Here is a 27,749-nt window from a genome sequence, read left to right as displayed (position 1 = left end):
ACTAAACGACCCTAATCTCTCTGTATCAGGGGTAAGCAAACTACAACTAGTGGGCCAATTCCAGCCTGTTGCCTGTTTTTTGTGTGATCTGCAAGTTAAGAATGATATTTACATTTCTAATTAACTGAAAAAAAGAAAGAAGAATATTTTATTTAGACAAGTAAAATTATATGAACTCCGAATTTTCATGTCCATAAAATTTTAGAGGAACTTTTGTTTATGTAGGGTCTATGGCTGTTTTTGTGCTACAGTGGCAGAATTCAGTAATTGTGGCTGAGACTCATAAGAGCCCATAAGAACCATAAAGGCTAAAATATTTACTATATATAATTCTTAATAATTATATTTTGTGAGAAAGGAACTTCCAGAACTCCAGTCTTGGGATTGGGGTAGTTCAAATTGTTTGACAGTGGTACCTGTAGTATGAAACAGGACCTTAGTATCAGGTAATAGGAAGATAAGAATCTGACAGGGCCGGGTGAGGTGGCTCATGTCTGTAATCCCAGCACTTTGGGAGGCTGAGGCAGGAGGATTGCTTGAGGCCAGGAGTTTGAGACTAGCCTGAGTAACACAGCGAGACCCTGTGTCTATTTAAAAACTTATAAAAATAATTTGATGGAAAGTCAAGACCTACCTTTTAAAGTGTTCAGGTGCATGCTCTCTTCCAAATTCCGGCCCCTTTGGCCCACCAACCTCCTGTTCTAATGCTTCTTCTTACTCCTGGATTCATTTCCTATTAGTGTCACACCAAATGACCACAAACTTAAAGCATCACAAACTTTGTATTTTATGATTCTTGAGGTCAGAAGTATGATATGGATCTTGCTGGGTAAAATCAAAGGCATATTCCTTCTGGAGGCTGTGAGAGATAATCTGTTTCTTGTCTTTTCCTGCTACTTGTAGTTGCCTGCATTTCTTGGCTCATGGCTCCTTTTTCCAGCTTTTTTTTTTAAAGATGTGGGGCACAGTTCAAGATTAAGTATACACGTGGTTATCATACAGGTAAAGTTTGAGCCTCCCTTTGGTTCCCACGTTCCCTGGCTTTTCAATCTTTAAAGCTAGAAACCTAGCACTTTCAAACCTCTCTTTCTGACCTCTGCTTCCATCATAAAATCTCCTTCTCTAACTATGCCACACCTCTGCCACCCTCTTAGTAGAAATCTTCTGATGACATTGAGCCCACCTGAATAATTCAGGCTAAGTGCTCCATTTGAAGAACCTGAACTGAATCACATTTGCCAAGACTCTTTTTAACATGTACAATAACATATTCATAGGTTCTTGGGATTTGTGTATGAACATCATTATTATTCTGCCAACCATACCTTCTATCTAATAACTCTGTATTGTACTGCTTTTGTCTATCTCAAGAGAACAATATGGAGGCTGAGGGACATCTTTCAAACTTGTAACTACTGGCCAAGAGACAGTAGTAGCTAAGAGTGGCTTCTGAGAGTGTCAGATTCAAGCCAATTTCTTGAGTGAAAAAAAATAAAGATTAGATCATTGCTTCATTTGTTTAAGAAAGTAGGATCATGCTTACTCCCAGGTGTCTTGAAAACTCAAGTTTAGTCTCAAAAAGTAACATCTCACTATTATGACTATCATAGAAATAGCTTGGGTTCCCTTGGTACCGATTTGCATATTTCTTTGGTGATAGAGAACATCTTGAATTTTCTAGATTTACTACAGAGCAGACTTATTACAACAAAACTGAATGATGGGGGTGGGGACCCACACCAGAGTCTGATCAAGCCTTGAGCTCACTGGTTTCCAACCCTGGTCCCATGGGAGAATCAGTCAGGAAACTTCAAAATAATATGAATGTTGTCTTAGTCAGCACCAGCTGCCGTAACAAAATAACCCCAGATGTTCTCTCTTTTCGTTAATAATTCCAAATATAACAAAGAACTTTAACAATCTAAGAAGTTAAAAATCATGGTCTGTAATACATAATGTACTAAAAGAAACTTCAAGTATCACACTTCACTTTTTATTATGCTAGGTATAGTCATTTATGAATAGCTTGGAAAACCATACATGACTTAATTGTGCTAGAAGTATTTTAATTGGAAGAATAAAAGGAAGGCTCAGGAAAAATGGAAGCTGGCCAGGTTCTGTTTTGTCAGACTTAGTAATGTGTTTTAATTCTATTTTTTCAAGATAAAATATCACTTTCACCATATGCAAAACTTGAACATCTTCCTTCCCCCCCCAACCTAATTCCCTCTGCTGTTTCTCATTTTGGTGATTAGTGCTACTATCCGCCCAGTTGCTCAAGCTAGAAACCCGAGATCGTTCTAGATTATTCCTTCTCTTCCCTCCACTGCATCTAGTGTGTCCCCAAGCATCTATGTGGTTCTGTTTCCTATGTCTTTTCAAATTGGAATCAGCATCATACCTAGCCCAGAGTCTTTTCTCATCTCTGCATCTTTGACTTGATCTCTCTTTGAATTCCTTAAGAAATTAGTTTCCAGTCATTTTTCCCATATGCAAATACTCATGTTCTTCTCTTACTCCAGGTTCCTGAACAACTATCCATCACCCACGGAAGAAAATCTAATCTATTGTGCACTGCCAGCTGAGAAGGCCCTACAGGTTCTGGCCCTGACTTCTGCTTGGCTTCACCTCTGCTATTTCTTGTAATTTCCCGAACAAACCTATTTTCTCAAACTCATTTGCCTTGGTGCACACTGTTTCTCTAAATTTGCATTTCTACTGGGCAAACTCTGAGCCCTCTTACTCAACTTTCAAGTCTCCACTGAAACACTACCCCCTTTACAAAACCTTCCTTGATCCCCTAGATAGGTGACAAAACCTTGTCTCCTAGGTACTCTTGCATTTAGTACTTATCTCTAGTATCACAATCTCTGTATCTTTATGGATTGCTTGTGTTCTTCCTAACTGAAAGTTAACTATTTGAGGACAAGGACTGTGTTATCTTAATAATCCCAAGCCTACTACAGTGCTTAGCATGTCATAGGTGCTCATTGTATTCTCTTTGAATTAATTAACCAGGAGGACATAGTAAATTAGAATACAATTCTCCTTCTAGGAATTTGTTTATTTCAGTCATAAGCTATAGTTCAGAGATTGATAAACTACAGCCCACAAGCCAAATTCAGCCTGCATCTGTTTTTATAAATAAAGTTTTATTGGAATATGGTCACACTAACTTACTTATAAATTATCTATGGCTGCTTTCATGCCACGAAGGCAGAGTTTAGTAGTTGTGACAGAGACACATGGCTCACAAAACCTGAAATATTTACTATCTGGCTCTTTATAGAAAAATATTGTCAAACCCCTGCTATAGATAGTTCAGCCTATTAGTACAGGTCACATTTTTAAATGCTTTTAAAGAATAGGTATGCCATTCTACTTTTACACTTCAAATAGCAGTCAGCTCCCTTAGTTTCATATCGATAAGTACTAAGTTTTATATCTAAAAGGTACAAACTCATCTGGGACTTTCTATCTGGAGGCGGAGAAGCAATTCACTGATTGTATACCTTATGTACCTAAGCTTAGAGGGTATGAATAAATGGTACACCCAAGGCCTGCGTCTCCAACTCCTGTTTAAACTTGTGCTTAGTCATTTGTTAAATGAGTGAATTAAATCCTGGATAAAGAGGGGATAATATCAAAAAATTAACATGTTGCCAATCACTGTTTAGAATGAACACTCTAGGCAGTAATTTGCCACTAGTGTGGAACAAAGTATCTTAATAGTTATCGAGACCAGTCTGTCTCCTTTCTTTTAGGTGACTTCGTTAAGATGGTGAAGTCTTAAGACATTCTGTAAGTGTTGCACTCATTGCAATGAGTCTCTGGCAGTGCCTGTGTGGGCCAGCACCTCTGCTTCCCCCAGAGAAATTTTCTTTTCTCAATTGCTGTGGGAACAGTAGCTGCCACTTCAAATCTGTTCTTGTTGCATATGATTCACAGGAAGCCCTCTTTAGTAAAGGGACATTGAATTTCAGAGGACTGAGAAGTACTTTTTCTTAAGCCATCATTTTCTCACTGTCTGCCTCGGGGGTAGAGCTATTCACCCTCCATGAACAGCAAGGATATGCATTAGTGCACATGATGCACTCTAAGTATTGTGGGAATCTCTGATTTGACTCTGATGCAAAATATTTTAGCATCAATTGTCTGTAAATACTGTACATATTCTTATTGATCATATCTCTGAACTTAGTGTTCAAAATAGCTCATGAGAGTGCTATAAATAGAATGTCTGTGATTATCATTTTAGCATAGAATTTAGAGCCCTACATTCTTAGCTTGAGTCCTGGTTCCAAATCTTATAAGCTTTATAAATTGGGAAAAATTATTTAACTACTCCAAGCTTCAGTTTTGTTATCTATATTATATTATTATATTGATATATATTTACATTAATATAATATTAATTTAATGTATTATAAGTACATATTATAATAATGTATCATAAGTATAAACTATCATATAATATATTGTTATACATCGTAATTACACTACATTATATTATTATATCATTAAATATTACATAAGATAGATAAAAAAATGTTAACCGCCTCATAAGGCTGTTGGAAGGATTAACTGAAAAGTCCTTGATGATAATTAACAATAATAGATAGCCTCAAATAACTCGGAGGCTATTGAATTCTCCCAACACAAATAAATGATAAATGTTTGAGATGATGGATAGCTAATTACCCTGATCTGATCAGCATACATTATATGTTTGGAAACATTGCTATCTACCCAATGCATATGTACAATTGTTGTCATTTTTTTTTTTTTTTTTTGAGTTGGAGTCTCACTCCGTCGCCCAGACTGGAGTGCAGTGGCACGCTCACGGCCACCCCAGAATGGACCTGCTGGGCTCCGGTGATCCTTCCGCCTCAGCCTTCCAAGTAGCCACAACTATGGACGCATGCTACCACGTCTGGCTAATTTTTAAAATTTATTGTAGAGATGAAGGCTCGCCAAGTTGCCCAGGCTAATCTCAAACCCGCGGGCTCAGGCAATCCACTCGCCTTGGCCTCCCAAAGTGCTGGGATTACAGGCTGAGCCATGGAGCCCAGCCTATTTGTCAGTTTTTTTAAAAGTCCTTGGCACAGTCACTGGCACATGATGGGCTCTCAGCACATATGCCCCCCATATCTACTGTGCATAATGACAATTAGCAGCACAATTTTTTCTGTTACTGAAATACAAAAATAAAAAGTTCCCATGTGATCCCATAAAATAAAGGAAGTAGAAACTTCGCAGCATCTTTCCACATAGTTTTCTTTGGCGTGTGTATGCAACATGAGGTGAGACCATGTGACCCAGCAGATACTCGAGATTTTGACTTTTGCAATTGAGTGAAAAAATCCACAGAAAACTAAGAGAGGATTTCATTTTGGGAATTGAGAACCACGTTTTAAAAACAAAGGTGACGTTTGCTTGGCTTTATTTATTACTGACAAAGAGAAAGGATAAGGTTTGTGAGATATAGGTGAACTGTGTAACTCTTGATGTTTTTTCCCTTGGCTTGCAGGGTGATTTCACCTGGAACAGCATGTCAGGCCGCAGTGTGCGCCTGAGGTCAGTCCCCATCCAGAGTCTCTCAGAGCTGGAGAGGGCTCGGCTACAGGAAGTGGCTTTTTATCAGTTGCAGCAGGACTGTGACCTAAGCTGTCAGATCACCATTCCCAAAGGTAAGGCCCTGTCTGCCTTTCTGCCGGGGAACGCTGGAAGTCAAACATCTGCTCTGCCAAAGCCGCAAGCTGTGAACTTTTCTCACACCCAGCATTCACACAGGAAGGAAGCTACAGTTTCTTGGCTGCTGGCTGGCACTAGTGTCCATTTTGAAAGACTTGTTCAATGAGGACAAATTTGCATGTCAACTAATACATTTATTTAAAGGGAAGGTCAACTTGGAGCATTACAAAGGAAAATGATGTGTATCTTGTCAGTCTGAAGTGAATAGACACAGAAGAAAAGCTGTATCTATCTCCATTTAATTTCAAAATAACCATTTGAAAAGAATACCTTAGCAATCTGTTAAGCTAATCATTTGACCTTCTGCAAATGCGGAATCAGAGATTTTACCAAAGTTAACTCATCTTTATCCAATTTTTTTCAGCTAGTGTGCTCTATGTTGCACTGAAGCCAGTGTACTTCAGACTGAGAAGATACACACAGCTTTCCTTTGTAATACCCCAAGTTGATCTTCCCTTTAAATAAAGTGTACACCTTATTGACTGATGATTTTACACAGATCCTGATTTCAATAAAGATGAGAAATATGTACTTGAATTCCTTGAATTTGTAAAAGTCTGTCTCTGAATGTTTACTATCATCTATAAAGGCACTTTATAATTTGTATTAGTATGTAGCAGAAAGCTAATTTAAGACAGAAAGAAAAACTATGCTGTTGTACAAATAGAGTAAAACTGCCATAAAAGGAACATTGGCCAGTGTGCCTGAAACTTTAAAAAAAAAAAAAGCAGAGGAAGGATAGGAAGCTTCTAGAAGCTAGAAGATTGCCTCTGAGGATATCAGTATCTGCAGAACTTCTCTTTCACTTTGTTTTATTTTGGCAGAGGTTGAGAGGATATTTCATTAATTTTTTGCTGTTCATAAAATAGTTCATACACACACACACACACACACACACACACACTCACATATATTCACAGACACATGCATATGTGCATGCATACATATACAAATACATATATAGATATGTGATTCTTAACCAGGGATGATTTTATTCTCTGTCCCTAGAGAACGTTCGACAATATCTGGCTACACTTTTGGTTGGTACAGCTTGGAGGAGAGATGTTCCTAGCATTTAGTGGGTTGCAGCCAGGGATGATAATCAACACCCTACAATACACAAAACAGCATCCCCCTTCAACAAGAATTATCAAGCCCCCATTGCCCAAGTGCCAACTTTGTTATACACACAAACATAGACTCACATTCTGTCACCCACAGTGCCAGTGACACTGTGTTCTTGGCTCAACTGTGGCTAACAGAAAGAGCACTGGCTTGGAAGTCTAAAGACCAGAATTCGGGGACTCATCCTGTCACTCCCCACACATGTGAACTCGGGCAATTCACCTCTGCTGTAGGAGACTCAGTACTTTAACTAGAAAGCATAGCACCAAAACACTGACCACAAAGTTTTTATTTGGATGGTGAGTCTGAGGGCCACGTTTTGTCTTTAAGCTGGAATCTGAGATGACAGAGTTGAGAAGGGAGAGGTAGGCAAGGCCAAGGGGCTGGTGAGACATGCGCATTTCATTGTCGTGTGCCTTGCTCCTTTGCCCTTCTCATCATGCTCTATTTGCTACCACAACCACAGCCTGTTCCTCCTGAGATGAAATCCCAACCCTGCTATATTTTTTTCATGCTAATCTTGCACATAGAAACCCTCTGCTCAGGTAAGAAGAAAATCACTTGGGCAGTTGCAAAAAATGAGTCCTAGTGACTGTCAGGACATGTTGCTTCTCTTATGATGGGTCCTTCTGTGTCACCTGATATTGGTTTGGTTATAGGGTGGAGATAAGGCCTGCTCTCACCTCTTACTTAACTCACAAGATGGCCCACGTGGGGCCAACAGTCCTGTCTCCCTCTAATGAGCACAGACATTCTTTTTGTTCCTTTGTAGTAAAGGGAGTGATGACTTTGAAAAGTTATTGAAACCTGGATTGAATGCACATCAGATAAGATATCAAGGAACAGATACTGTTTGTGGCTTTGTTTTTAAATCCAGTTAACTTGATGTTTGTCTTTGTTTGTGCTTTTTAAAGACCCCACTAAATAAATAACTTTTACCAAACCGACAGTTGTATAAAACTTGCCTGATAGAAGCCTCATCTCAATTGATTATTTCTGTGACTATATGGTTCCCAGCACATTCATAAAAAGATTCATGCTGTCAAAATGTTCAAAGATATTGCTGGGTCATGCAGTCATTTTGATATTGCCTATCAAAATGGGAACCATGATTTACAAATAATTTTCTTTTTTTATTATAATCAATATTTTTATTACGATATTGTGGGGTACAGTTAAGGGGTAGGTATACAAGTATGCTTTGTTCAGACACCCTTGTTGATAAGAGGTGTCTCCCCATTCTCAGACAGATATTTACTACCATTAATCCTATCTCCCTTCCCCTACCCCTCCATAGTTTCCCACCACTGTCAGTCATTTTCTTATAATATTACGTTGAATGGTCAAGGTCCACTATATGAGTGAGAGCATGTGATACTCAGATCTTTGTTTCTGTGAGAGGTCACTCAGTATTATAGGCTCTAGTTCCTTCCAGGTTGCTGCGAAATTCATGATTTTGCTCTTTTTTATGGCTGCATAGTATTCCATCGTGTATATGTACCACATTTTTTAAATCCAGGCCTCTTTTGATGGACAGCATGGTTGCTTCCAGGTTCTTGCTATTATGAACAGTGCTGCAATAAACATACGTGTGCAGGTATCTTTTTTATAGAGTGATTTGAGTTATTCAGGGTATATTCCCAGTAGGGGGATTGCAGGGTCATATGGGAGGTTGATATTTAGAGCTTTTAGGAATCGCCACACTGCTTTCCAGAGAGGTTGCACTAGTTTACACTCCCACCAATAGTGTAGAAGTGTTCCCTTTTCGCTACACCCTCTCCAGCAACTGTTATTTTTTGAGTTATTGATAATTGCCATTCTGACTGGAGTTAGGTGATATCTCAGTGTGGTTTTGATTTGCATCTCCCTGATGATTAGTGAGGTTGAACATTTCTTCATGTGTCTCTTGGCTGCTCAGATGTCTTCCTTTGTGAAGTGTCTGTTCATATCTTTTGCCCATTTTATAATGGGGTTGTTTGTTTTTTTTCTTTTCAGCACGTTTGAGTTCCTTGTAGATCCAGGATGTTAAGCCTTTGTCAGACCTGGAGTTGGCAGATACTTTTTTCCAGTCTGTAGGCTGTCTCCCTGCTCTCTTGATGGTTTCTTTGGCTTTGCAGAAGCTTGTCAGTTTAATGGGGTCCCACTTGTCTATCTTCTCTCTTATGGCCTGTAGGTTTCAGGTTTTGTTCAGGAATCGGATGCCAGTTCTGATTTTCATGAGGGTATGTCCTTCATTTTCCAAGGTTCTTATGGTTTGAGGTTTTACATTTAGGTCTCTGATCCATTTGGAGTTAATTTTTGTGTATGGGAATAGATAGGGGTCCTGTTTCAATCTTCTGCATGTGGTCAGCCAGTTTTCCCAGCACCGTTTACTGAATGGGTTCTCCTCTCTCCAGTGGTAGGTGGTGGAGGCTTTGTCGAAGATGAGTTGGTTGAGAAATTGAGGTTTTGCTTCTGGAATCTCAATTCTATTCCATTGGTCTATATGCCTGTTCCTATACCAATACCAAGCTGTTTTGATTATTATAGCTTTATAGTCAAGTTTTAAGTCTGGTAATGTGATACCACCTGCTTTTTTTTTTTTTTTACTGAGGATTGTTCTGGCTATTCTTGGTCATTTGTGTTTCCATATGAATTCCTGTGTTGTTTTTTCTAGGTCTGAGAAGAATGTTGCTGGTAATTTGATGGGTACTGCATTAAATCTGTAGATTGCCTACAGATAATTTTCTAGCTTATGGAAGATAGAAGGAATTGTGTGGTTGGGTGAAATAAACAGACATCCCCCCAGGGTTTCTGAAGCTACTGTATTGGATAAACGATTATAGATATCAGATATTTACTGAGATCTTTGAAATTTGTGACCACTGGTGAGTACTATGACAGTAGCTTTGGTCTGAGTGTGGCCACTTGCTCCCTATGTAAACGTCAAGTGGAGGCTCTAAACAGGGTCAGATTCACTGTATGAATAATTTTTACAGGAAAATGAATACAGTTGCCAGAACCTAAAGCCTAAAGAAATGATATCAAGCCTAATAAGATAGTGAGTATAATGAAAATGGAAACATACTCCAGCTCACATCTCTGTTCTCTGTCACTTGAGGATGATTGTAGGGATTTATTTATGGGTATCTATTTGGGGAACTCTCTTCTGTGAGACTGGTGCCTTTGTGTAACATAGTCATCAGCTGCTGGGATTCAATAGAGAGGGAAGAATTGAGGATGGTAGGGGGAGGTTGAAACATTACTGGGGTGATTTCCCAGAGCAAACCACAGGGGTGAGATCCAGAGTACAAGTGGAGGATTTGACCTTCTCTCAAGCTGTAATAATAGGTGTAATAACTGATTATAATAGGTAAAATAACCAGTTATGTGGGCACAGATGCAAGCATGTTAGAAGATGGTGGAAGAGCTTGTGGAATTTTACTCGATTGCTTCTCCACTCCCAGCAAAAGAAGCAATTTCATTCACTAGGAGTGGGAATAGGAAAGGGGTCCTGGAGATTTGAAGAAAGAGGAGAGGAGTGGAAGAGAAGGGAGCTAATTGACCAGCAATGTCACAAGATTGCAAGACAGCCCAAATGGTCCATTTGACGTTAGTTGCTGGAAACTTAAAATGAAACATAAACATCCCAGAAGCTAAACACTGTTAAAGCAAAGCACACCATTTTGTACTTTCATTTACCTAGTCATGGCTAATACAAATTTTTATGGTTAAGATTTTCTAGTTGAGTTCAGTGAAGGTAAAGAGGGACATGGCAGTTGAGAGTCTGTCTGTGATAAGCAAAGTAATGGACCCCCAAAGATGTCCACATCTTCATCCCTGGGACCTGTGAATATGTTACCTCACATGCCAAAAGGAACTTTGGATCAGTGAAGATTCTTGAGACAGAGTGATTACCTTGAATTGCCTGGGTAGGCCTAAACTAATCTCTTGGGTACTTAAAAGAGCAGAAACTCTCCCAACTGTAATCAGGGAGTGATGTGATAATGGAAGTATAGCCAGAGAGACGAAATGTCGTTGCCTTTGAAGACAGAGGAAGGGGCCACATGCCAGGAAATGTAGGCAGCCACTAGAAGCTGGAAAAGTCAAAGGAACAAACTCTCCCCAAGAGCTTCCAGAAAGGAACACAGCCCTGCTGATATCTTGATTTTTGCCCAGTGAGATACATTTCAGACTTCTGACCTCCAGAAATGTAAGATGATAAATTTGAGTTAAGACACTAAATTTGTGGTCATTTGTTACAGCAGCAGTAGGAAACTAATACAGTATCTAAGACAGTGATTATAATCCCAGCTTATGGGATCTAAATTGGATAAGAAGGGAAGTTAGGAATAATTATAAAAGATGTGATAATCAATAATATAAAGATGTTAATTATGTCTTTATCTATAAGCTAAATGTGATTCCACAAAAGTACCAACAGAATTTTTTGTGTGTTATTAAAAATTACTAAAAATCGTGTTAGTACTAAATTCATCTAAACATCATCTGGTCAAATAATTATGTGAAGGTAGTCAGGGGAAATCAAATAAAAAGGTCTAGTAGAGATTATTTCTATCAACTTATTAAAATATGTCATAAAACTAAAGCAATTAAAATAGTTTTATGGTGTTTCACAATAGATAGGCAGATGAACAGGAGACAATAGAGTATAAAAATGAACCAAAATATTTATGAGAATTTATTACATGATAACTATGGTGTTTGACATGGGAAAAATAATGAGACAATCATTGGTATGAGAAAGCTGAATTCTAACATTATTCCTTACATCAAAATAAATTGATATGGGAAAAAGTTTTAGAGATTAAAAACGATGAAACTATAAGTGCATTGAAAGTAAACATAGCTGGATATTTATATTTTTACACTGGGAAAGCCTGCACAGAAAACATCAAGAAAGAAACGAACAAATTTCACTACGTAACAAATAAAATAGAATTATCTGTGTGACAAATAAATAAATAAAAATTTATAGCATGTTTGACAAACTGAAGGCAAACTTCTCTACTATATAAAGCTTTATATTACAAATTAATATATAAAGAAATTTTAAATATAGACAAATTATAGGCAGCTGACAGAAAAAATACAAATTATGTATAAATATTTGAAAAAAATGCTCACCTTTTTACATTCATTAAAGAAATGCAAGCTAGATGCCATGGAGATTTTTTTCTCTCAGATTGGCATCGCTCCAAAAATTGGATTATATACTTCATGGGAAAACAGTCACTCTCATATTCCATTGGTAGGAGTATAAACTGTTGAAACAATGTACAAGGCAATTTGTCAACATTTATCTAAGTTTTAAATGACCCAAAAATTCTACTTCTAAGAATGTATCTCACAGATACATACTTGTATTGGTTGGAGTAGGCTAATCACTCAGTGATTTAGCACTAAAAATTATCTTTCTTATTTAAACATCATTCAATTCAAGTTGGCCATGGGGGCAAGGATGGTGAACTCTGCTCCACACAGTTACTCAGGGACTCAGGCTTCTTGCATCTCGTGGCTCCTCCCTCCTCTATATTCATTTATTCAGGAGATGCAGACACTGAATAACTGATAAGATTCATGTAAACTTTATAAGACAGCTGATGAGCTTAATTTATTCTCTTCTAAACTTATTTCGAAAAGAGGCATTTGAAGATGCTATAGAGAACCTAGAAAGATTGTTAGTAGTTGAAATCAGCAAACAATAGTTTTCCCTGTGAGTCTGAGATTAACGCATGGAGGCAACCATGGGCTGTTTCTGGCTACACTTGGCTTAGACTCTTGAATCAAACTGTCTAGTCTATAAATGGTCAATTCCCAGTAACAGAACCAGGAAACACATGCAGAAAACAGTCAAGAAATGAAGCAAAACTTAATGGTATACATAAACTTTTCACATATTCAAAGCATGTTTAAAAGGACTTTTCATATATCAGGTAGTATTTTAGGACCGATTAATGTTATTTTGGTAATAACAAATGGTCAAAGACAGAAGTTAGCAACTGGCCTATGGACCATACTCAGTTTACCATTTGCTCTTGTAAATAAAGTATTATTGAAACACAGCCTTGCTCATTCATTTACATATCATCTATGACTGCTTTCACTCCATGTCAGAATTGAGTAGTTGTAAAAGTATCTAAAAAGTTTACTATCTGACCCTTTATAGGAAAAATGTGCTGATGCTTGGTCTAAGGTAAAATGAAAGAAACAACTTATTTCTGCCACATTCAATATAGCAGGTTGATGTACGCAATATGGTTTAACGTTATTGTATTGTAAAGAAATAGTTAAAGTTGAATGGTTCCATAAAAAAGAAATGTATATTCATGTTTTCTTTAGAGCTGTTTATTTTTTCTTTTGCTTCACTTAATTTCTGATATCATAATTGAGAAAGGCTTTGTTTATGTATTTTGAAAACAGTATCATGGAATGAGGAATAGCTGATGGTTTAAGAAACTGTGGACAATAGTCTCATAAAAAAGTACCCTGATCCTTCAAAATTGCTCAATTATATGACTTCCTTATAAAGTGATCCCTCACCAGTATCCCTTAGGCAATGTAAAACCCAAGTAAACAACTCAATGAAATAAAAAAATTATATTATTGGTAGGCCAACACTGCAGCTGTCTTCAGTTTGTGATTTAAATGTTGATTTAGAAAATAAGAGTAACCTGGTAGGTAAGGAAATTGAGCTTGGTTGTTTATATAACAACACTAAATAGACAATGTAACTATCCTAGTTCTGTTATTCTTGCTTGCAATGCCCAGTTGAAGAGGTGATTTGCTAGAACTGTCTTTCAAAGTCTTTTGTGTAGATGCAAATGAAGGTGAAACCTGGGGTAGAATCTACAAACTCCACTTTAGCTAGAAGTGCCAATAGGAAGCAAACATCACCAAATAGGGATGATCAAGAAGTATCGAGACCACTGGGATTCGAGGCCCTCAACAAAGGTCTCTATCAGGTGAACTTTCAAGCTGATTGTACCTTCTATATGTGGCCACAATCACTTTTTCTGTGATTCTCCCACAGATGATTGATTTGTCATGGGGTAGGGCTGCATCTTATTTGTCTTTGAATCTGGAACACTAGATGCACTGCGCAGTATACCAGTGGCCTTCAGCAAATCTTGAGATGTGTGTGAATGAATGCATTCATGCATATTTTCCTTTAAGATTAAGTTCCTTCTTTCACCCTTCCCTATATCTAAAAAGCATCAACTACCTTTCTTTCATTTCCCCCAGAATATCCAGTAAAGGTTTTGAAACAACCTTAACACTTCCCTACTGCTTCACCCCATGCTCAGTTTCCAACTTTGAACGATGACCTCATAGGGTTAATGTGAGTTTTAAGTGAAATAATAACTACTCTATCTTTGAATACAGTTAATGTATTTGTGTTTTGAGCTAAAAAACATCTCCTGACATCTTATATAGTCTTCTTAAAAGTTATCCATCATCGTCATCATCATCACTGTCATTTTCATTATCACCATATCACTTTGTCCTGTATCTGCCCTCAATCCTAGTTCACTTCATCATTATGTCTCATCGTAATTGTAGCTGTAGCCCCGTCCTACTTTCTTCAATTCAGGGGTTCTCCCACATTCTGCCTGCCTCATCTAAAATCACCAGAGTAATCTTCAACCACAGAAACTACTCCTGTGTTGGAAAAACAAAAACAAAACTCCCAAAGCTCCCTGCTGCTTACTGATCTCACTATCAAAGCCATTTACAGTACTGTTTCATATAAAAGAATAAATCCATTTTGTTTGCAACCTCTTCTGAGGATGCACCACAGAGATAAGTTTGTCTTAGAATTGTAGGTTACAAACTGTCCACAATCTGCAGTGAGAAATGCATTTTACATCTAAGCCCAGGAAACACATCAACCAAACAGGTTATCTTTAGCAGAGATACACTCTGATATTAGCGAAAATACTCTCTCCTATCCTCTTATGTTTGATTCTATTTCATTTCCTAAACTATGTTTGTCATGATCCACTAAATTTTGTTGATTCATTAATAGGTTATGACCCATAGTTCAATAACATAGTCTTGAGCCGGGCTCAGTGGCTCAGCCTGTAATCCCACGCTTTGGGAGGCTTGAGGTGAGTGGATTGCCTGAGCCCATGGGTTCGAGACCCGCCTGGGCAACTTGGTGAGACCTCATCTCTATAATAAATTTAAAAATTAGCCGAGTGTGGTAGCGCGCACCTGTAGTTCCAGCTACTTGGAAGGCTGAGCGGAAGGATCGCCAGAACCCAACAGGTCGAGACTGCAGTGGCCTCCCGGCCACCGCACTCTAGTCTGGGTGACAGAGTGAGACTCCAACTCAAAATAAATAAATAAATAAATAAATAAATAACACAATCTTGGAAGATAGATGGAATGGAGAACAGGCAATCAAGAGGAAAACACCAAAAATATGAGTATGGACAACTTTTAGTTGTTCTTTGCTGTGATTCTCAGAGCCTTGGTAAGGTGTATAGGGCATCATTTTCCTATAGGGCTATGAAAATGAACCTAAGGCTAGAACCGTACCCTGAGTATCTAGTGTCATCCATTTCTAGAGCCAAACTGTGGGAGTGACACCCAAAGAGCTTCCTATACTACCTTACTGCTCTCTCTCATAATGTCAAGGAATATACAGCCTGGAGGATAGAAATATGTGGGGCTGTAAGTCCTAGCTGTAATGGCAGATACAACACTATGTCTAAAGGAGTTCACACCCTTAAGGAGCTCCTAGTCAGTAGACAGATAAAACACAAATACGTTAACTGTATTCAAAGATAGAGCAGTGGATAGTATCTGTCCGAGTTACCTTTGGCGACCCTTATAGATAGAATCTGCCTCATTCACCTACTCTGGTAAAAGCCTAGAATGACTGAGATTTTTGTAATTTTCTTTTTGGATGCATTCCTTAACACTCCAGGACTTTTTACCATGGAGAGTTCTCAAGTGTCTGTTGCCACTGTATGATTCCATGCTGGTGCCAAGAAGGCATGTGATTCTTTAAGCCATGTACTTTGCACTGTGGTATTCACAAATGGCTTTCTTTATGTTCTCAGAAAATGTAATTGTCTATCCAAGGTCTTGTCTCTACTGGTCACATTTACACATATTTGTATATCTTTGTTGGAGCAGCAACCACTATTACACAAGGCTTTGGCATCTTCAAAACACTTTTGTCACTGTGGTTTCTGAAATATTCTGGCACTTTTCAAAGATTTTAAGACTGCACTATTATCTCCATTAAGATCATGGCCCAGAGTAAACTTGACAATTATAAAGAATATCCCACCCCTAAAATATGAACAGACACTTTCATTTTGCCTTTTTTCTTGGTTTGCCCATGGGCAAAATAAAGCAAATAAGCATTCGTTGAAATTAAATACTGAGTTAAAAAAAAAATCAGACTTTGTAGATCATTTAAAATCAACCCCTCAAAATCATTTAAAAATTCAGCTAGTGGGTCTTTACAAAAGTTTATAAACATAACGCTCTGTGAGTGTAGTTTAACGTATCTTCAATTAAGATAAGGGTTGGCAGACTACAGCTCATGAGCCAAATCCAGCCCATTGCCTGTTTTTGTAAATAAAGTTTATTAAAATACAGCCACATCAATTTCTTTCTGTATTGTATATGGTTGCTTTAGTGCTGCAATGGCAGAACTGAGTAGTTTTGACAGAGAACCTATGCCCACAAAGTCAAAAATATTTACTATCTGAACCTTTACAGAAAAAGCTTGCCAACCTCTGATTTAAGGGATTAATAATAATATAGTATTTTATGGTTATTATTTATGCAGTTGATCAAGTATACTGTTGTACTAATCCATTTTGTGTTGCTATGAAGGAATACCTGAGGCTGGATAATTTAGAAAGAAAATAAGTTTATTTGGCTCATGGCTCTGCATGGCACTGGCATCTGTTCAGCTTTTGTTGAGACCTCAGGAAACTTTTACTCATGGCAGAAGACAAGGAAAGCCAGCATGTCATGAGCAAGAGCAGGGGCAAGAAAGAGGGAAGGAGATGCCAGACTCTTAAACAACCATCTCTCAGGTGAACTAATATAACAAAAACTCACTTGTTACCGTTAGAACTGCACCAATCCATTCATGACGGATCTACCCCTATAACCCAAACCCCTCCCACCAGGCCTCACCTCCAACACTGGGAAACACATTTCAACATGAGATTTGGAGAGGACCACAATTCAAACTGTACCAGCTGTCCTATTTGTTTCAATTTCTTCATTATTTTAGTTTTATTTTGAAATAAATGTGTGATTTTAAGTGATCAGACCTTTGTTACTCTCAGATATTTAGTACTTATAGTCATGCATCTCTTAGTGATGGGGATATGTTCTGAGAAATGCATTGCTAAGCAATTTCATCATGTTGCAAAACATCATGGTATGTACTTATATAAACCTAGACGGTGTAGCCTTCTACACACTTAAACTATATCGTATAGCCTATTGCACCTAAGCTTCAAACCTGTACAGCGTGTTATTTTACTGAATATTATAGGCAATTGGAACACAATCGTAAGTATTTGTGTATCTAAACATAACTAAACATAGAAAAGGAACAGTAAAAATATGATATAAAAGATTTTTCAAAGTACACCCGTATAGAGTGACTCCATTACAACCATATGGGACCATAGTCATATATGTGGTCCATTGTTGACTGTATCATTGTTATGTGGCACAAGATTCTATAGGCATATAAGTTACGTATTAAATGGGTGACTTTGATAATGATTCAGTCTCCAGTGTGAGATGAGTATCAGTTTTACTATTACTGTCTGATATGATGACTGAGAAGCTAGCAATATTTATCTGTTAAGACTACTTATTTACAAATTTACAGGTTTTTTCATATATTTTTTCTTTATTTTAAAGATGTGGGGTACAATTCAGGGTCAGGTAATTTACAGGCTTTTTAAAAAATTTAATCACCCTCTTTCCCTTACCCTCCCTATCTTACTTAGATCCTACCCAACACACACACATTCAAAACTGCTATGAATGTCTTTTCTTAAGGATACCTGGCATTAATGACATGTGGAAATAAAAATAGAAGAATATACCCCACAGCAGAGTTTTGGATTATCCACGTTTAAGATTCTTTGGTTGCAAATTATGCCCAAAGTGGCTTAAATAATAAAGAAATTTATTATCTTACTTTACATGGATCCCAGAGATAGGTTAGTTTCAGGGCTCATTAATTCAATGACTTTCCATCTTTTCTCTTTGACATTGTTAGTAGGTCACCTTGTTCTTTGGTTGACTTCCTTCATTGTCACAAAATAGCTACCTCAGCCCCTGGCACCACTGCCTCCCAGTCCGTTTTCTTCTCTTCACTTGCCCTAGAATTGCAACACCTGCCCAGATTGATAAGGGTAAGCAGAAAGAAATCACTGGGGTTGGCGTGAACTAAGATTACTTTCCCAAGGCTAGAGTGTGGACTTATCCCAGAATGTCTGACTGCATAAAGGGTGAGAACCTGACAAAATGAGTCAAGGAAGAATTGTGGTGGGTGGGTAGAGGGGAGCAGGATAGAGGTGGATTTGGATTAAACACCACAGGTATACATAATGGCATTGTCATCTTCTGCCATTGTGGCCAAGTGATAGAGAGAAAACTATTCTTATATCTGTTTAGTGTTTACACAGACCTTGTATATACCTACAGCTCAATAAATATTTGAGAAATTGAATGGGATATATTACAAAGTCAATCATGACACATTTATTTACATAGTGTTCCATATTATACAGAGTTGTTTCTAATGGCTCATATAATGATCAAAACTAAGGAATGGAAAAGGAGAGGATGAAGAATCTAATAGTTTTCATCTAATTGCATTGTATTTTTAGCTACTGAATCAGAGAAAGCTGTTTTCATGGGAGCAACTGGCAGAAATGTTGAGTAGTTCCCAAGACTTAAAGTCTATGGTTTAATGATATTTGTTACTTGTTCATTAAAAATAACATCTATCAAAAGAAGGTAGAATTAGCTTCTTACATAGGTTCAAAATCACATCATATGTCCACATCATCATCTGACTCTGCCTTTTCAAGCTTCAGCTTTAAATCAAGTAATGAAGAAACTCCCATAATATCAGGTTTAATTTTTCTGAGTTGACAATCGCTGGTGTTTACTTGAAGCAAGTGATTTTTGTCTTTTTGTTCACCTACCTACTTTCTTCTATCCATTACACTCCAGGAATGAAATGTAACTTAAAGAAATGACTTGCCAAAAGCCATTTTCCCTGACTTGATATTGAGACACATGTCTCTGCAAATACAGTGCCTTCCTTGACTGAGTTCAAAGTATTGTTTTCCATTTAAGGACTGTGCAATGAGAGATGCAAATTCAGGAGCCTGGAAGGATAGGCTAGCCCTTAGCTTATGAAAAGGTAACAGCAGGGCTGCCCCTTTGAGACATATGCTTATAGCTTTTTAAAATCTTTTTTTTTTTTAATCATAGAACTTGACTGTGGAAAAAATGACAGCAAGTAAAATATCCTTATAGGGCATAATTTGATTATGACCAGTTGTTAACAGCAAGTAGTGATTACTAAGAACGCCTAGGTAAGGAAAAAACATAGTTGAGCTTTTAAACCCATGGCATCTAAACCATGAGATCAGTTTTCCTACCTCACGTTTTAACAGAATGAGGAGGCATGCTCAACAAATCAAGTATCTTAATGATTTTCTGTAATAGAGACACACTTGCTTTGAAGTTCAAGTATCCACAAGGTTTTATTTTCCATCTTAAAAATGATATAGAAAAATTTCAGAACCAATTGCCCTCCCAGATTAATTTACACAAAATATAAAATGTTTCTTAGTGTTTAATTTAACTGGGAGCATGGTGACCTTCAGGAGTTGACTCTCTTTACAGCAGTGAGAGACTCACAGAATGTTCTTATTTTCTGACCACAGCTTTGATAATTTCACCACCACTTCAACATGTAAACTGTAGGGATTAGTACATTTCATAAGTACTTTGGGGAGCGTCAGCTCTAAGGAGAGGCATCTCTATTACTTAAGAATACTATAAAACATTTTCTTCCCCAGTGTAATGTAAATACTTTGGAAACAGCTTTTGGAAATCTTAGCCCAAAGGTGATAACAGGATAAAGAAAGTGTTTAATTCATTGGGATTTATACTGAGAAAAATGACCCAATCACCCTGTTACTGCCTGCCTTCTTGTATTTTAAGAACTATTAAGTAAAATGTGATAAATAAATGGAAACTCTGATTGCCTATGGATTTCGTTAAATAATCAATAACCTACAATATGAAACATTTCTTGGAGGTGACACACACATGCACATACACACCCGTGTGTGGGTATATATATACACATAAATATTGAAATCCAAAGTTGACTGAATGGTGGAACAAATTTGGGCTTGTATACATGGCTTTCTACTTTTTCCATGTAGGTTGTTTTTCTCCCACAGTTCTTTTGTTTTTTGGGGGTTTTTTTTGAGTTGGAGTCTCATTCGGTCACCCAGACTGGAGTGCAGTGGCTGCTCCCGGCCACCGCAGCCTCAACCTTCTGGGCTCCGGCGATCCTTCTGCCTCAGCCTTCCAAGTAGCCGGAATTACAGGCATGCGCTACCACACCCGGCTGATTTTTTGATTTATTGTAGAGATGAGGTCTCGCTGCCCAGGCGGGTCTCGAACCCGCGGGCTCAGGCAATCCACTCACCTCAGCCTCCCAAAGGCGTGGGATTACAGGCTGAGCCACCGAGCTGGGCTTTCCCACAATTCTTATTTGCCCCTCTCTTGAACTCTGGTTCCCATTTAAGAAACCATCAATCCTAATGTTAACCATGTGAAAGAGAACCATAAAAGAGTCTGTTGATTTTTTTTAGCATTTGTATTTGTATTGTTTTAATATTAATTCATAATAATAATAATAAAAAAATTAATAGATAACTAAAAATATGGTGTCTTCAAAGTGGACTTGAGTATCCCTTCCTTTAAGCATCCTTCTCTGATCATGCTCTACCCCCATTTGGATTTAGGGCTTCTCCTGATGGTATCTATCATGGTATGCTTTACTTATTTTTTGTAAAAACTAACACATTGTATTTTAATTATTGCTTTCATTTTCTGTGTTGTTCTCTGAGGTAAGAAATCATGTCTTATTTGACATAATAATGTGTATCTCCAATATGTGTTTCAGTTCCCAGTGTCTAATAGGCACTTAATAAATTGTTAAAAGAAAAAAAAAAAAGAAAGTATCAATCCACTCCTGAATTTTTAATTTTCTCTTTTTTTCACCGATAGACTGCTTACTTGATAAGGGACTGGATTGCTCAGAATAAAACATTAAAAGAGTTAGGATAATCATGAAGAAAGGATTTCTTAAACTAACCAGTCGCCATATGATTTATCAGGGGGGATGCCTACCAAAATTCAAAGACCTTGGAGAAGGATAACTTTATTATTTAAGACTGAACTCAAACATTAGCCTTTACAAGCAGAGTTGGAAGCAATCATCTCTCTAAGTGTTACTAAGTGTTCTAGCACTTAGTAAATGTCTTCACTGAATGATTCCTTTATTTTACTCTAATTAGGTTTCCTCATATCTATCTCTAGCACTGAACTCTGAATTCTTCAAAGGCAGAGATAGCATTCATTCATTTGAGTTCATAGCACCTAGCTCAGAGTCTCTCTTAAGTGTGTGCTTAATCAGTATTGGAAGGATGGAGGGATGGATGGTTGGATGGATAGATGGAGCAATAGAATGATTGATGGGTGTATGACTGTCTGGATAGATCAATGTATGGAATATGAGCCCACTTTCTAGGGGAAATATGAAATTTAAGCAGATAACTACTATATTGTAAATAGTATTCCCAAGCTAATAAAATTCATCATGTTCTATGGTATAATATCTCTAAACATAGAATACTTGCTTAAGAAGGGAGAAGAGGCCGGGCTTGGTGGCTTACCCTATAATCCCAGCACTTTGGGAGGCAGAGGCGAGTGGATTGCCTGAGCTCACAAGTTCGAGACCCACCTGGGCAATTTGGCGAGACCTCGTCTCTACAATAAATCAAAAATTAGCCAGGCATGGTAGCATGTGCCTGTAGTTCCAGCTACTTGAAAGGCTGAGGCGGAAGGATCGCCGGAGCCCAGCAGGTAGAGGCTGCGGTGGCCGGGAGCATGCCCCCGCACTCCAGTCTGGGTGACAGAATGAGACTCCAACTCAAAAAAGAAAAGAAAAGAAAAGAAAAGAATGGAGAAGAGAAACCTGCTTTGGCTGCTTTCCTATATCTCTCTGGTTTAACCCAGGTTAACTCTTAGACCAGAGCATTGCATTGGCCCCACTGGTTTCCTGTTCCTAGGTAGCTACTTCCTTTTTTTCTATCAGAGTTTCTCTCCCTTCAATTTTGAGGAGATGGACTTTGAATATGGAGCAGACAATTCAAAGTAGAAAGGGCATTTTTTAATTCATTTCACTGAAAGTGGCAATGGCAGTAACTGGATCCTGTGTCTGGCCTAATTGTCCTGGGACATGATTTTCACTGGTATTTCTGGCTGTCCAGCCCCCATCAGTTTTTAAGTGTGAACTTACTGTGCCAATTTAATTTACATAGATGAGATTAATCATTGGAAAGAACCAGACATGAAGGACAGGCACAATGAATGGCTCTCAAGTGCCAGGAGCAATTAATAATATTATTACTTCTTTTTTTTGAGTAGGAGTCTCACTCTATGGCCCAGCCTGGAGTGCAATGGCATGCACACGGCCACCCCAGCATCGACCTGCTGGGCTTTGACGATCTTTTTGCCTCAACCTTCCAAGTAGCTGGAACTACAGGTGCACAGTAATTATAGAGACAAGCTGTCTCCAAGTTGCCCGGGGTGGTCTCGAACACGTGGGCTCAGGCAATCCACTTGCCTCAGCCTCCCAAAGTGCTGGGATTATAGGCTGAGCCATCGAGCTGGCCTTACTATTACTTCTTTAACAAACAACCTATTCCAAGCAGGAAAGAAAAGATCTGGTTTAGTATCTTTCTTGCCTTATTTTTGGGAGATCAATCTGTGGTTTGCAAGCCCACAAAGGGGGAAATCGATGAGATAAAAGAATGAATTTCAGTTTCAATAAAAAATAAACTATAAACTATAGTATTTGTAGATATTTTGACAGTATATCCACGGATTTTATAACTCACCTCTCATTCATATATACATATATATGTAAATATGTTATATTTTATTTTAAAAACATTATTTTGGTTTATTAGGGTAGGTATCAGAGATTTTTTAAAAGACTATTTCTGTACTAATCAGTGTATATAGTTGCAAATGAAAATACCAAGTCTGAGTAACTCAAGCAGGAAAATGATTTAGAGAACCAAAAATTTAGAAAGAATCTTAAGACAATCTAATCAGCTGCCTCCAAATCTGGTCAAGCTTCTTAGCTGGCCACACCCTTTCCAGCAAACATGCTCTATTAGAACAGAAGACAAAATGGATGACTTATGTCGGCATAGACACATGTTTTCTTTCAGATCAGGGAGATGCAAATAGATTAGTTGACTAGTTTCAGCCTAGCTTGTGAATCACCTCCCTTCTTGTCATAAAGATGAGCTCTCAATTCTGTAGAGCACTTTTGGTGAGCAGCACAGGCCTTGATTTTCTCACATGCTTGATGAATGTATCTTCAACCTTCTCTTGAATATGTCTGGTACCTGAAAGATTTTTTACAATAAAAATTATTTTTTATTTTGGAATAATTTTACATTTACAAAAAAGTTACAAAGATATTAGAGAATTCTTTTATTCACCTCACCCAGTTTGCTCTAACGTTAACATCTTATATTGCTTTGGTACATACATTTGTCATAGCTAAGAAACCTACATTGGTGTATTAGGATCAACAAAACTATAGACTTTATTCATATTTTGGCAATTTCCCCATTTGTACCCTTTATCTGCTGCAGAATCCCATCCGGAATGCCACAGTGTATTAACTGTTCATCTTTTCTTTTCTTTTTTTTTCAAATAACAAACATATCTCTTCTCACATAGCTTCTGTGACTAACTTGACTTGAATATTCTGGTTTGGGACTTTTGTGAGGTTGCAAGCAGGCACAGATGGGGCTGTGGTCATCTGAGGGTTTGACTGGGGCTGGAGAATCAGTTTCCAGACTCACTCAAGTAGCTGTTGGCTGGAGACTTCAGTCTCTCATTCCTTAGCCCTTTGCATAGGGTTGCTCATGGCCTGACTTCTCCCAGAGTGAAGGATGCAACCAAAATGCACAGTGACTGGTGCTTTTTCAGAAGCAGCTCATTCCAATGGTTAGCAACTCCATTTGCTGGCAAGGCAGTCTCCCTATAATGCCCTCCATAATCTTTGTTCTGGCCCATGAAAGGTTAACTAGTAAGTCTCTGTATCCACCATTTAGTCCACTAAATAAAAGGAAAGAACCACGGTGTCTCCCAAGTCTTCCTAAATGCTGAACCACATCCATTCATATAACTGTTCACTGTCAGATGCTGTTCCACTCCTGATCTTGCCCCCCAAAGGAGAAAAAAAAAAAACCCTCATACAAATAAATTAATGACTGTTTACTCAAGGAACTTAGTTTATTCTCCTGCCTGTAATCTTAAACTTCGCTAGAAAGGTAACATTATAAATTGAAGAAAATTGCTATTGTGCCCAAAATTCAACATGATACCTAGGCTCAATAATTTGTAAACATCTTTATATTGTTCTGCTTAAAACAGAAACTGAGGTTGGGTATAAATTGAGCATTGTGGCAAGTAATAAAATGTGAATGTTTTGTTCACATTTACATGGTTTGGGCTCATAGCTCCTCTCTAAATTGAGTTATGCATAGACCAGTGATTCTCAACTGGAGTGATTTTGGCCCCTGGGGGACATTTGGTGATGTCCAGAGACACTATTGGTTGTCACAACAGGGGTGCTCTGGCATCTAGTAGATCAAGGCCAGGGATGCTTCTAAATGTGTCTACAAAGCTCAAGACAGTTTTCCACAGCAAATAATTATCTGGCCCTAAATGTCACTAGTGTTCAAGCTGAGAAATCCTGGCATAGATTATAAGCAGTTTTTAAAGGGCCACTTCCTATTCTGCCACCCAGGTGTCTCTCTTTATATCTTTTTTTCCTCACTTTTTCACTGAGCTCCCCTCATTGCCTATGAATTCCTTTGGTTTGCTTCCTCTGAGAGACTGTTTTTCTGGCCCAAGTAAATAGTGAGGCAGATGTGGCTTGGGAAACAGGGGAGATGGTGCCAAAAAGCATTCCTTCAAACTTTTCTCAGCAGGAATTTTTTTTTTTTTTTGAAGATTTGAACGAGCTAGAACCTTCCTTTTAGGCTAGGGCGGGGTTGTAAATTGCAAGGCCTTCCAGGTAATATAAGTGGGTGCAGTGACTCAGGGTTAAGGGCCCACACTGCCCTGGGGTATATGCGAGGAATGTGGGATACAGTGCTGCCAGCTATTCCGCCTTTCTCAAGAGGCTAGAAATCCAGATACGTATGTGAACTCGCTGAGATTTTGCTTTAGGGCTCAACTTATTTTAAATCTTTGTGTGAACTGAACACCACCTGAATAATAGGGGGCTCAATATGACCATTTTGCACCCACCAGGTTAGATTTTTGCCTGTATCTGCAGCAGCACCAGAGGAAGGCTTTGTTCCCAGTAGACATTTAGCAATTTTTTTTTTTGTTGTTTTGGTCTCCATTTCCGATCTCAGTGAGTGTGATTTCTTCTCCTTTCCAGTAGTGTGGTATTTACAGAGCTCTACGAGTGAAGGGATTTAAAAGGGCTTAAATGCCGTTGCCATGTCCTGCATCCAGTTGCACTTGTGGACTGAGGTTGTCTATACCATTCCCCGGGATTACCTGACTAAGAAAGGAGCCTTAGTGCACCCTTGCTCATCATCCTGGCTTCTGGGAGGGCGGAGTCTAAATAAACCTCACAAGTGGTTGCCCGTTGTTTTACAAACACCTCTCAGATAGAAGAGGCCAGAACCCTCGTTCATACTGCACCAGCAAAGTGACCTTAAAGAAAGGGCTGACAGCTTCTTCTCACAGGCATCTGGGCTCTCTTCTCAGCCACACTTCTCAAGACGAGTCGTGCTTATTGGAAAGATCTGGAATTTTGTTTGAATCCCAGGCCCACAGCTACCAGTTCTGTGATTTTGAGAGAATTAGCATTAACTCTGTGATTTTCAGTTCCCTCAACTGTAAAACAAATAAATAAAAAGCTACCCCAGTGGACTGTGTGTTGGTGTGTATTAGATAATGTAAGTATAATATTTAACAGCATATGAAAATGACATATCAATCTGGGTACATATCTAGAGTTTAAAAATTATCAGTTTCTCGTTCTTTTCCCTCTCTACCACTGTATTATCTTGGGCATGTTAGTCCATGTATCTGGCCCTTACCATCACATTCCTCAAAAAGACACCATGTTTCCTCCACTACAGCATAGGTAGAGGTTAAGAGTACCAGCTTTGATGTTGGATAGGGCTATATGCAAGTTCTGAATTTACCACATCCAACTTCTGCCCATGGGAAAGTTACTTTATCTCTCCCAACCTCCATCTCCATATCTATAAAATGGGAAGAATAAGAATATTAGTATGGGATTCATAAAGCTTCTGTGAGGATGTCATAAGATTTTGGAAACTAAGCACACAGCTCATAGTACTTGCTCAATAAATACTAACTATTCATTACTACTGTGTGTGTCACAGGGAAGTTGTAGTGGTTAGATGAGATCATAGATATTCAGATATTTAGAAAAGTTAAACACTTAAGAATTTTCCTCTTAAAGACTTTGCTGAATTTTCAGCCTCATTCAGTAACTTTTATGTTGGTGCCATTCTGTAAAAATGGTGAAGTCTTTTATTGTTATTCTTTTTATTGAGGGGTAACATACATATAGTAATATACATAAATATGAATATGCACAAATAAAGCTCAATGACTTTTTAATATGTATATATCATGTAACTACCAACCAAATAAAAATATAGAACACTCTTAGCACCCCAGAAGGCTCCCTCCTGCCCCTTTTCAGGTAATATTTCTTTCCCAAAGGTAACATTTACTTTTCCTCTGTCAGCAAAGTCTTCTCCTTGGACAGTCATTTTATTATCTCTGGAATTTAATATTAACTTAATATTAATAAGATTACATAAATCTTATTACCTTAAAATTGGGAGATGTGTACTTTATTGCTCCTGGGTTCCCTTGGACTTAACCCAAATCCTCCATCAGAATTCCTGGCCTTGGACAGTACTGACAAGTCTGGGTGTGCTCCACCCTGGTCTATTCATTTGGAAGAAGACAAAAGCCTAGGGGACTGGTTTTTTTCTCAGAGAGCTTATAGTCTAGTCTAGGAGAAACAAGCCTTAAAATGGAACACCACCCTCAACAGCAAATAAGTTCATGGAAAGCATGTCCTGGAGGAGTAATCTCACATCTTCATATTCTCAATCCTCCTAAAGACCCAGTCTGGTATTGAACTCTCCAAAGAGGCTGCCCAGCTTAACCACACCCTACACCAATGGGCCTTTTTTGTAAGTAGTTAAGCATTTAAAAAAATTGTATTATTGATACAAGAGGTGTATGTGCAGGTTTGTAACATGAGTATATTGCATAATGATGAGGTTTGTGCTTCTGTTGAACCCATGACACAAATGGAGAACATAGTACCCACTAGGTAGTTTTTCAGTCCTCACCCCCTCCCTCTCTCATCCCTTTTGAAGTCTTCAACGTCTTTTATTCCATTGTATGCCTATGTGTACCCATTGTTTAGCTCCCACTTATAAGTGAGACTATGTGATATT

General features: G+C 38.2%; 1 protein-coding gene across 2 annotated transcripts in view; it reads left to right on the top strand.

Moving 5' to 3' along the window:
* The window catches only part of ARHGAP6 (Rho GTPase activating protein 6), a 100,559-nt gene that overhangs the window by 6,316 nt on the left and 66,494 nt on the right, over positions 1–27,749 (top strand). For both annotated transcript variants that reach the window (XM_008048753.2, XM_008048748.2), the window contains exon 2: positions 5,531–5,690. In XM_008048753.2, the coding sequence (XP_008046944.1) occupies positions 5,552–5,690 (139 nt within the window). In that variant the 5' untranslated portion in view covers positions 5,531–5,551. The remainder of the gene's footprint in view (positions 1–5,530; positions 5,691–27,749) is intronic.

This window comes from Carlito syrichta, unplaced genomic scaffold (genome assembly GCF_000164805.1).
Source record: "Carlito syrichta isolate Samal-C Ts95f unplaced genomic scaffold, Tarsius_syrichta-2.0.1 Scaffold48748, whole genome shotgun sequence".
NCBI classification, from domain to species: domain Eukaryota; kingdom Metazoa; phylum Chordata; class Mammalia; order Primates; family Tarsiidae; genus Carlito; species Carlito syrichta.
This window is presented reverse-complemented; position numbering and strand designations above follow the sequence as displayed.